Raw genomic sequence first — 12029 nt, 5'->3', positions numbered from 1 at the left:
CATAACAGGGAAATCTTGGACGTGAGGAAGCCATAAACTTTCTGTGCATTCTTAACTAACTGGGAAGCTGAATTTACACATATACAGAGGAGACATGAGAGGACTTGGCAGAAAGTAAAAAACTGAGACTGACTTTTAAACTGCTTGAACTTTAAACACTCTTTCTAACATACAATCTCATCAGCAAAGAGTGGAGACCTAATCATGGGCCCATGGTTTTTGTGCAAAGTCTCTGCCCAGTCATTAGCTGATCACTAAGCCATGCAAACAGAAGTGGTATCTAGGAGCCGAGGCTAGGAAATAAAAATAAGAATTCAAACGAATTAAAACAGTGAGCAAAGACATAAGGAGCCACACACTGTGGGGGCACAGATTCTGCATGTTAATACAGATGAGATATTAAAAAGAAACCACGACAGCAGCAGCAATTCTCAGGGGAAAGAAATCTGAAACCAGAGTTGCTAATAGTGTATTATTTAAAATGTATAGTTTTCAGCAACAGAACATTTATAAGATACATAAAGAAAGAGAAAAGTTGACCCATAAAATAGAAATTGCCTTTGATATGGAGCCAGATGTTATACTTAGCATATAAATATTTTAAAGCAGCTATTACAAATATGTTCAAAAATCAAAGTAAAACTATCTTATAGAATTAAGAGGAAATATGATGACAATGACAACAAATATGTAGTCAGATAGAGAAAAAAAAAAAACTATTTCAAAGGCCTTAGAGACATTCTTTGCACATCTTAGTTATTATACCAGTGTGCTATAAGTAAATTAACATTTTGTTGTACAAATTACAGATAGTGTAGCTTCATCTGACCCAGAGATTGTGATTCGGTAGGTCTGGAATAGAGCTTCAAGGTCTGTCTTTATAAAAAGTTTAGGTGATTCTGATTTGGGAATCAATTATGTAGATTTGGCAAAGGATTAAAGAATAGATAGATAGATAGATAGATAGATAGATAGATAGATAGATAGATAGATAGATAGATAGATGATTTCTACCCATGAGTCAGTATTCTAGATCATTAATGTGATATAAATAAAGGGGTAAAAAATGTTTTCAGGAATAGGTTTTTACGTCTTTCATAAGATTTATTTAGTGAAAATGTTGAGTTTTAAAAATTGATACTAATTGCAATAATTTTATTAAAGGCATGTCAAAGTTCCTTTGAAGTAGCATTGTTGGTAGAAGACATTGAGCTATATCCCTTGAAGTTTTCAGGAAAATAGTGTGAAATGGCCAAAGAAGGCACAACAATTTATGTTTTTCTTAAAAATTTATGTAACCTTTTTATTTTCCGTCAGTTATTTTGCCAAGATTAAGCACATGCCCGTGACACAGCCTCAGGAGCTCCTAATAACATGTGCCCAAGGTGGTTGGGCTACAGCTTGGTTTTATACATTTTGGGGAGACATAAGTCAAAAATCAGTACATGAGTGATGTTCATTGGTTCAGTCTGGAAAGGTAAGACAACCCAAAGGGTAGAGTTAGGATTCCAGGTAATAGGTGGACTCAGAGATTTTTCGATTGGCACCCGGTTGAAATTGTTTGTCTATTAATAAAGACCTGAATCAACAGAAGAAAGTGTCTGGGTTAAGATAGGGGTTGTGGGGACCAGGGTTCTTGTTATGCAGATGAAGCCTTTAGGTAGCAATTATTAGAGAGAATAGATTGGAAATATTTCTTAATCAGATTTAAAGAGGCAGTTCTGGCCAAACGTGGTGGCTCATGCCTATAATCCCAGCACTTTGGGAGGCCAAGGTGGGCAGATCACCTGAGGTCAGGAGTTGAAGACCAGCCTGGCCAACATGGCGAAACCTCGTTTCTAGTAAAAATACAAAAATTAGCCGGTCGTGGTGGCGTGCACCTGTGGTCCCATCTACTGGAGAGGCTGTAGTGGGAGAATCACTTGAACCCGATGGGTGGAGGTTGCTGTGAGCTGAAATTGCACCACTGCACTCCTGCACTCCAGCGTGGGTGACAGAGCAAGACTCCATCTCAGAAAAAAAAGGGGAGCGGGGGCAGTTCTGTCAGCCTTAAGGTCTCTGTTTTAATGTTAAAGATAGTCAGCTGTGCCAGAATTCCAATGAAAGGAAAGTATAATGAGGCGCGTCTGACCACCCATTGCCATCATGGCCACAACTAGAGAACTTTCCCATAATTGATTCGTGTTTATTTTCCATTTTCCACTAAGTCATTGATTAAAATAGTTAACCTAGGAAAATGTTTTCCTGTGATTTGTGTGAACCCTGCCTAGTTCGTCACATAGACTTTTGAGAATTATTTGGACAGTAGCTCCTCATCTATATGGATGTGCACAGCACATCCATGTTAACAATGTCGTTATCGTCATATTTTAAGAAAACAGAGCAAATCGTTTATTAATTATTGATCACTTGATATGTTAGAATAGCATGTGTACTTGATTAAAAGGAGCTTGCCTGTTGAGACTTACAGATTGGGGAAATTTTATAGGACTTTGAAATAACTTTAATTCTTCAGAAAAGGTTTTAATTAAAACCCAGAGAAGTAAAATGACTTTGCCCAAAGTCTCTAGGCTGACCCGTATACTTATACTTCAGTGTTCAGTGCCCTCTCCATGTGTACCTACAGGATAGCATTTGCTCTCTATATTTATGGTACGCATGTTTACGTTTCTACAAAGACGATTTTCACTACCATTCATATAGTTTTGTGAACCTCTACAATAATTATTTCCTGACAATTTTACTACTGTATTCTTTGGTGATTTTCAGATTGTATGAAAACTTATAAAATAAATCTCATTACATTATCAGAAAATGGCTGGAGTAGTCAGAGTTGATCAGGGAAGAGTTCTGGAGTCTAAGCTCCCTGCATGGGTTAGAATCTAACTTTGGTTAAGATTAAGACCCTAAAAATACTACTATTTGATGCCTTAGTGTCATACTCTGTAAAATTGATATTATAACAGCAACTATTCCATTGTTTATTTTTTATGTTGTTGAACATAAAGTGATCCATAGAAAGCAGTTAAGCCGGTGCCAGCACATAGTAATTGCTTTGCAAGTAATATTTATTTCTCTCTTCATATTTGTTTTTTAATGAATTTATATATTCATTATATATATAATTTTTTTGGTTGGAAACACAGAGTTTAGATAAAGAGAAATGTATAAATATGTAACCCATCTGTCTTATGACAATTCCAGTGATACATACATAATAGTAAATTGACAATTTAATTTTTTTGGGGGGGTAGATGGCAGATAATTTTCACTGATAAATAGTTTACCTTGTTCACCATTTGTTTTCACTACCAAAGGAAATAGACATTACAAAGGAAAGCACATTGCAATTTATATTGTGTTAAACAATCACTAATTTAATTCAACAATTTGGTTCCACATTTATAAGAATTATTTTATCATGTGCTATTGTAGGCATTGAGATTGTAACTAAGAGCCTTACTACAGTCTAGCAGGGTGTGTGTGTGTGTGTGTGTGTGTATACACATTCACTAAAACTGAATATGCACTGTATCACATGTTAATAAGCACATTAGTAAAGATATATATCCTCGTATATAAAGTTTAATCAAAACAGGTAAGAGGAATTTAGAAAAGAACATTTATGATTTAAATCAAAATACATTGTAGGATTAAATTTCTGTTGCTATAACAAAATACTCAGACTGGGTAATTTATAAAGAAAAGATTTTTATTTAGCTTATGGTTCTAGGGTTCTGGGGTTGAAGGTGGGCAGCCACATCTGGTGAGGGCCTCACGCTGCTTCCTAGAATGGTTGAAAAGTAGAAGGACAAGGGAGTGCAAAAAACTAATTCATTCCTTTGAGAACTAACTCAGTCTTAAAAACATAGACTTTGGGGCTGGGCACAGTGGCTCATGCCTATAATCTCAGCACTTTGGGAGGCGGAGGTGGGCGTATCACGAGGTCAAGAGTTGGAGACCAACCTGGCCAACATGGTGAAACCCTGTCTCTACTAAGAATACAGAATTAACCTGGTGTGATACTGCGTGCCTGTAATCCCAGCTACTCAGGAGGCTGAGGCAGGAGAATTGCTTGAACCTGGGAGGCATAGGTTGCAGTGAGCCGAGATCTTGCCACTGCGCTCCAGCCTGGGCAGCAGAGCAAGACTCTGTCTCCGGGGGTGGGGCAGGGGGAAAAGAAAGTGTTTATCTTAAAGACCTGTTAAAGGCACGACCTCCCAATATGGCCACACTGGGGACTAAGCCTCTACTTGAGTTTGATGGGAACAAGCCATATTCAAAGGATAGCAAGTACCATGATCTCTTATCTCCAGTAGATTCTGTATTGGTAATCTACTAAATTATTAAAGTGTGCTGATCTTTCTTTTCTTTCTCCTTACTATAGTACTTTTTTTTTTTTTTTTTGAGATGGGAGTTTGGCTCTTTTTGCCCAAGCTGGAGTTCAATGGTGAGATCTTGGCTCACTGCAACCCCTGCCTCCCAGGTGCAAATGATTCTCCTGCCTCAGCCTCCCGAGTAGCTGGGATTACAGGTGTGTGCCACCACACCCAGCTAGTTTTGTATTTTTAGTGGAGATGGGGTTTCACCATGTTAGCCAGGCTGGTCCTGAATCCCCTGACCTCAGGTGATCCACCCGCCTCAGCCTCCCAAAGTGCTGCGACTGCAGGGGTGAACCACAGCCCCAGACCTTACTGTACTTTTTTGGATGACTGTGACTAAAGCTTTAAAACTCCTCTCCCTGAATTATCAAAACAGTAACATACTCAACTATGCCAATTCCCAAATAGGTTTCAAAAGCAGAGGAAGATTCACTTCGAATAATAACTATAATCCTGCAAACTAACAACAACAAAAATTAAAGTGATCAGGTTTTAAAAACCACAGTGCTTCATAATCAGTTCTGTGTTTTTGACAAAATAGTAAGAATTGCGAGTATGGCTCCAAGCCAGTCTTTTAATAATGTGTTCTAATATTCTAGCATTTTCTAATAATATGACTTACTCTGTTTTATTATAGAATTATAATTGCAGATTGCCTCCATTTAAAATAGGTTGCATTTCAAAATTTTATTTGATGTCATTTGTTTGAATTTTTACATAGCTTTTGCCACAGAAATGTGTCAGCTTCTGAAGCCATAAAAATATTTTCTATTAAAACAAATGTGGTAATACTAGTTTAAGCTTAATTATTTGTATAGGTAGTACAGTACAAGATCAGGAGATGGAGAAAAAGCAGAGAGAGAGAGAGAGAGTGTGTGTGTGTGTGTGTGTATGTGTACATAAAAAAGTTTATGAACTTGTTGGGGAAGAAATACCTTTTGGAAGTTTGGCCTGTGTACCATTTGTCCTGACATTTATTCAGCTCTGTTTCTGTATCCCTTCTTCATTAGTAGTGCACCTCTCCACATACTACAGTATTCTCAACATACTATAAACCTTTTTAGTGAAAACCTGCCAAGCTTAGTGTTTGCCACAATCTCCAGAAGATTTCTGCGTTCCAAATTAGGTATTCTTTTCTTCCATCTTCAATCCAGTTACACCTTTAGTTTTCTCCGAAGAACTGAGAGCTCAGCCAGGTTTGAAAATTGCTGCTTTTTAAAATCACACCAGTGTGTCACCCAGTACTGCTTTGGAAGAATATACTTACATCTAAGAAAAGATCATGTTTAACCAGGTGACTTTCTATTTTATTGAATTAGTGAGAAACATTGTTCAAGAAAGATAAAGAGAACAAGTGTTAGCATTGGATTGGCCTGGGCACAGCCCAGCTCTTCAGCTTGGAAATTTATAACTTGGAATAATTTATTCTGAGTGTAATTTTTTTGTATAAAAGGCAATATATGAGATAATGCATATAATACAGAATGGGGAAAATGATAGAGCTAAGAAATACTGAAAGTATTGCTGTTTTTTTGTAATAGGAATGCTATAGATGGTGATAGGTTAGAGACCTGAAAAAAGTTGAAACATTGTAGGAGAAGGTTTTGCTATTGTAGCTAGCCCGATGGTAGCCCACCAAGACAACAAGGATGTCCTTGTCACACATAGTTCTTGGCTGTTCTTGGCTTTCCTTGCTTTTGCTCTTTGTCCTGTGCTCTGTTACTACTTTATGGAACTACTGGTTGGAAACTGATTTAAACTTAAAATGCTAATTATTTCATTCGGTAATCTTTTTTAGAGCACTTATGAACAGTGTTTATCTATACTCTCTACCTAATGTACCATACATAAATTCATATTTATGTGCTTTAAGCATTTTTATGGACATTATTTTGTTTTAGAATTGTACAGGTAAGAAAAGTAATGTCTTAAATGTTTCATGTCAATTTTGTAGATGACGTAACTGATCGTAGAGAATTTTGTACTTTTCAGGTCTTTGCATTTGTTGAGTTGGATGGGAGCAGTGCTGGCTCCTTTGAATGTCCATCTGCTGATTCCTTTCAGTGTCAGTTTTAAATAAAGGGTATTTAAATGGAAATAAGTTATTGTGCCATAAGTATCTTACTGTCATAAATATATCTTAGTTATTGTGGGGAAAAAACTGCTGAGATGAAGGTATTTTTTAAGATAATGCAATAGCAATTAATGTGTATACATTAAATAAGAGAGTAAAGCCAGTGGGTGTAGCAGAGCTTTCATTCCATTGCACAAATGAAAATTCTTTCTTGATTAGTAGTTATATTTTCTGTTTGTAAAACTTGTCACCGTTTATAAAATCCATGATTAAATTTGTCATTATTTGGATTTACTAAAAAAGCCAATAGTTTCTGATTATACAGAAAGTAATTTGTTAGGGTATTTCGTAAAGATGAAGAGTCCAAATAAAGATGAATAAAAATAATTTTCTGACATATTGTAGAGAACCAAAAAATTATTTAATAAATGCCTGAGTTTATGACTGACAATAGACATGAATCATGTTACTTGAAAATGCTTTACCAAAATAATTTGTCTTATAAATGAGTTAGTTTAATTTTCTTTATTTTTTTTAAGGTTTCAGCAGAGCAGCTTTACCATTTGGGCTGGTGAGGCGAGAATTATCCTGTGAAGGTTATTCTATAGATCTGCGATGCCCGGGCAGTGATGTCATCATGATTGAGAGCGCTAACTATGGTCGGACGGATGACAAGATTTGTGATGCTGACCCATTTCAGATGGAGAATACAGACTGCTACCTCCCCGATGCCTTCAAAATTATGACTCAAAGGTAAATATTCATGTGTTAATGTCCCATTTGAGCTGTTGTATCCAAATTAGAAAAATTATTACAGTTATTCCAAAGCGAATGGATATAGGCCACATCTCAGCCTATTTATTAAACTGAGTTGGGTTTTTAACCTACTAAAGTTGATTTCTACACTTCATATTTTCATCAACATTCAAATATGTAAATCATTCTAATATAGCTCGACGTATCAGAATATGTAATACATATTTCTTTGTGTTATATAAACATAAAATAAAAAACAAATATTATTTGAAATGTAATCTTAGTTTTTAAGGCTTCAAAAATTTAAAATACTTTTTGTAACATCAAGAATGTTTAAGTGACTGGGTCTTTGGCAATAGTTGCTCCTTACCTTTTTTTTTAAAAAAAGAAATTAATAAACTTTGTTTTTTAGAGCAGTTTTAGGTTCTTAGTAAAATCAAGTAGAAAGTACAGAGATTTCTCATATGATCCATATCCGCGCATACACAGTGTCTCTCACTGCAGATACTTTGCCCCACAGCAGTACATTTGTTAAAACAGTCCATGAACCTACGTTGACACATAATTATCACCCAAAGTCCATAGTTTACAGTAGGATTGGCTTTTCGCATTGTACATTTTATGAGTTTTGACAAATGCATTCACCATTGTAGTATCATACAGCATTCCGTCATGTGCCACATAATGACTCTTTGGTCAGTGATGAACCGCATGTACAGTTTTGGTTCCATAGATGCTAATGGATCTGAACTGTCGCCTAGTGACCTCTTAGCCATCATAAAGTCGTAATGTGATGTATTATCTTTTCTATTTTAAATATGTTTTGATGTACAAACACTTAACATTGTATTATAATTGCCTATGGAATTCAGGACAGTAATATACTATTCAGGTTGTAGCCTAGGAGCAATAGACTACCTTATAGTCTAAGTGTGTAGTAGGCTATACTGTCTAAGTTTGTTTAAATACACTCATTGCTGTTCATGTAATGATAAAAGAGGCTGACAATGCATATCTCAGAAAGTATCCCTTTGTTAATGACGCACAACTGGTTTCACTGTCCTAAAAATCCTCTGTCCTTGGCCTGTTCATCCCTCTTATCCTCCTAACTCCTGGTAGCCACAGATATTTTCCAGATTGGCTTATTTCACTTAGTAATATGCTTTTACATTTCCTCCATATCTTTTGTTGGCTTGATAGTTCATTTCTTTTTAGAATGGAGTAATATTCATTGTCTGGATAGACACAGTTGATCCATACACCTACAGAAAGACATAGAGGTAGTTTTTAGGTTTTGTCAATGATGGATAGAGCTACTGTAAACATCAGTGTGCAGTTTCTTCTGTGAATATAAGTTTTCAGTTTATTTGAACAAATATAGTACAATTGCTGGATTGTATGTTTTGAGTGTGTTTAGCTCAAAGTGGCTGTACCACTTTCCATTTCTACCAGCAATGAATAGAAGTTCTTTTGTCTCTACACTCTTGCCAGCATTTGGTGTTGCCAGTATTTGAAATCCATTCTATTAAGTGTGTATTGCTGTCTCATTGATGTTGTAATTTGTAATTCCCTAATAACATAAAATGTTCAACGTTTTTTATATACTTATTGTATTCTTATTATCATCTGTATATCTTTATTTTTTTATTTTTATTTTTTTTTTTGAGACAGAGTCTCGCTCTGTTGCCCAGGCTGGAGTGCAGCAGTGTGGTCTCTGCTCACTGCAATCCCTGCCTCCCGGGTTCAAGCAATTCTCATGCTTCAACCTCCTGAGTAGCTGGGATTACAGGTGCACGCCACCAAGCCTGGCTAATTTTTTGTATTTTTAGTAGAGACAGGGTTTCACCATGTTGGCCAGGCTGGTCTCAAACTCCTGACCTCAGGAAATCCACCTGCCTCAGCCTCTCAAAGTTCTGGGATTACAGGCATAAGTCACCATGCCTGGCCTTGTATATCTTTTTTGTATGTATTCTTAGCCCATTTTTAAAATTGAGGTTTTTTTTTTTTTTTTTTAGTGTTTTAAGAGTTCTTTGTATATTTTTAGATAGCAGTCCTTCATCATACATCTCTTTGTCAAATATTTTCTCCAGTTTTTGGCTTGTTTTCTCATTCCTTCCAGTTAAGAAGTATCGTTTATATAGTTAGTTAAGGCTTAAAACATACAAACAAGCAAACAAAATTAAATAACAAGTTCAACTTAAGAAAGCATACAACTAAGTATAGAATTCCTTGTATCCTTCAATGAATTATAGATAAAATATCCTTTTAACAGATTAAACACTTTCTGGCTTTTCTTCCTAGCAGATTTAGCTTTACTCAGTAGGTTAGAGAAGTCATAGAGAAGGCTATCAACATGACAGATGTGTTAAGCCAAGATGGAAAGTATGTTTTTGAATATTAAGTGGGAATTTCTGCCATCTTCAGATAGTATACAGATAGTTAAGGTAAATGTATTCTGATTTGGTTGTATTCTTTCTAGTTCAAACCAATGCTTGTTTTTGTTTTTGTTTTTTACCCTTGTATGTTGCCCAAGATGCTTTTAAAAATAAGGAAGAGACCAGTTGTCTTTTCTTTAAAATTTAGATTTAAGGAAAATTTTCCCCACATTCAAATTCAAGACAGTATAAAATTTGACATCATTGTTTGAATGTTCGAGGCACTGTAGTTTGTATTAAGTATTAAAGATGGTTATAAATTGATATTTAGCCACTTTGAAAATAGTACAATTGCCAGGTGCAGTGGTTCATGCCTGTAATCCCAGCGCTTTGGTAGGCCGAGGTAGGTGGATCACCTGAGTTCAGGAGTTCAAGACCAGCTTGGCCAACATGGTGAAACCCTGTCTCTACTAAAAATATAAAGATTAGCTGGATGTGGTGGCAGGCACCTGTAATCCCAGCTACTTGGGAAGCTGAGGCAGAAGAATCTCTTCTGTTGCAGTGAGCCAAGATCATGCCACTGAACTCCAACCTGGGCAATGGAGTGAGATTCTGCCTCAAAGTAAAAAAACAGAGAAAATAGTACCATTGTGTAAGGTAGAGATGAATATGAAGTATACACATGTCCTAATGTCATAGACTGCCTCAATTCCTGAGTTGAAATGTAAACTCTGATAATTTCTACTTTATTGAATTTGAGCACTTTTCTTTCTTCACTGAGCCCCAGTTTATTAATTATAGAAAGTAGATAATGCATCATTGGTTAATTTTGTGTTATAAAAATGATGTGTTTGAGAATGTGTTTTAAACTTTAAAGCTCTATAGATGATACCTCTTAACTGGACTCTTGCCTTCCCACATGTAAATATAATATAGAAAACTGCTGAGAATGGATATCATTTTTCTGTATTAGATAGAACTCTTGGCATCTTTTTTTTGTTTTAATTGTGGTACTCCGAGCATCTTAATTAGAATTTTCCTGTATGTAAGATAGTATCAATAATTTTTGCTTATATAGAATAATTTGTCCTTTTTATTAAAAAAATTAAAAAATCCCAAAACCCTAATAGTTTAGCAGATTTTCCACTTTATATTCCTCAAAAATGTGATATTCAGTCATGTAGTGAAGGGAGACATGTTTATTTCTTTAATGTAGAAAGTTTGTCTTTGAAAATCTCACATTAAAACATTAGAACTTTTGCATTAAATTTGAAAGCCCCCCTTTTTTACAGGTAGTGATAGAGATGGGCATAGAAATTTCAGTACCATTAAAATCTGTTTTCGTTGTATTTTGCTCCTCTTCTTTTGTTTTTCACTCCCTTTCTTCCACTGTTACCTCTTCAGCAGTTGAGAATCAAGTAAATAAATACACTTGTAATTTAGGCTATGGACATGGTAAAAGTATTGTATTCACTCTCCATTTTCTATTTCCTGTTCATTTAAAAGTGTGAAACTAAAGGCTCTAGTAGTAACTGATTATAGTATACCGCCTTAAATATTCTGAGTGGCTCATCCTAAAAAGTGAGAAATGAAATGCTTTCTTAAAATGATATTTGTTTTAATATTTTATGGAACAGTCACAATTTAGTACTCATTAAAGGTAGTTGTTGGGGGGGCAACTTAAAAATATATAAACGTTATAACACTTTGAATTCATTAACAAACCAAAAAGCAAATCCTACTATTACTTTGAAATATTTGATTAACAAATAGATTAGAATTTTGCTAACAGTATTGTCTCTTTCCAGCACTTGAGTACAAACTAGTAGGTGTCTTAAAATGATATGCTAGATTATACCTGAAGATCCTCTTCCCAAATTATAACTGTTTTTTTACTCTAAAAACCTGCTCACTGTTATCAAGGTGGTTTTGCTGCTTTGGATGATGCTTTATAACATGGCCAAGGTTTTAGCACTTTGGCCTAGAGATCTGAAAGTAATTATGTAAATATTTACTGGTTTATTTTTCAGTATTAAATGTGAATTTCACATGCATAGTTAGGTCTTGTACAAAGCAATTCGTAGACATGTGAGTGTATCTTTGTAAATACAAAGAAGTACAAAACGTAATACATACCATGTGAAGAAGATGGAGAAAATAGGTGCTTCAGTTAGTCCCTATTGTAGTAAGGTGTATTTTGTATAAAATAGGTGCCCTGTCTCCCTTTTTTTGTCGAGGGGATGGATTGAAATTGCCCAAGGAAAGTAAGGTTATAGCCTAGATTTATGGAACTAGCCTGGCTCCTTCAAAGCTTTTAACCAAAAAAATTTTTCTTAAGCACAGTTAAAGGTAGCACCTGACTAGAACCTCATAGCATACTTACATTAGGTTTCTTTTTTTTTTTTTTTTTGAGACAGGGTCTCACTCCTTCACCCAGGCTGG

General features: G+C 35.4%; 1 protein-coding gene across 2 annotated transcripts in view; it reads left to right on the top strand.

Annotated features, from left to right (window-relative positions):
• ADGRL2 (adhesion G protein-coupled receptor L2) overlaps positions 1–12029 on the top strand; it is a 163784-nt gene that overhangs the window by 70499 nt on the left and 81256 nt on the right. For both annotated transcript variants that reach the window (XM_011956146.1, XM_011956145.1), the window contains one exon: positions 6996–7209. In XM_011956146.1, the coding sequence (XP_011811536.1) occupies positions 6996–7209 (214 nt within the window). The remainder of the gene's footprint in view (positions 1–6995; positions 7210–12029) is intronic.

Source organism: Colobus angolensis, unplaced genomic scaffold, assembly GCF_000951035.1.
Source record: "Colobus angolensis palliatus isolate OR3802 unplaced genomic scaffold, Cang.pa_1.0 Scaffold41, whole genome shotgun sequence".
NCBI lineage: Eukaryota > Metazoa > Chordata > Mammalia > Primates > Cercopithecidae > Colobus > Colobus angolensis.
The sequence above is the reverse complement of the archived record's forward strand: the minus strand, read 5'-3'. Positions and strand labels throughout refer to the sequence as shown.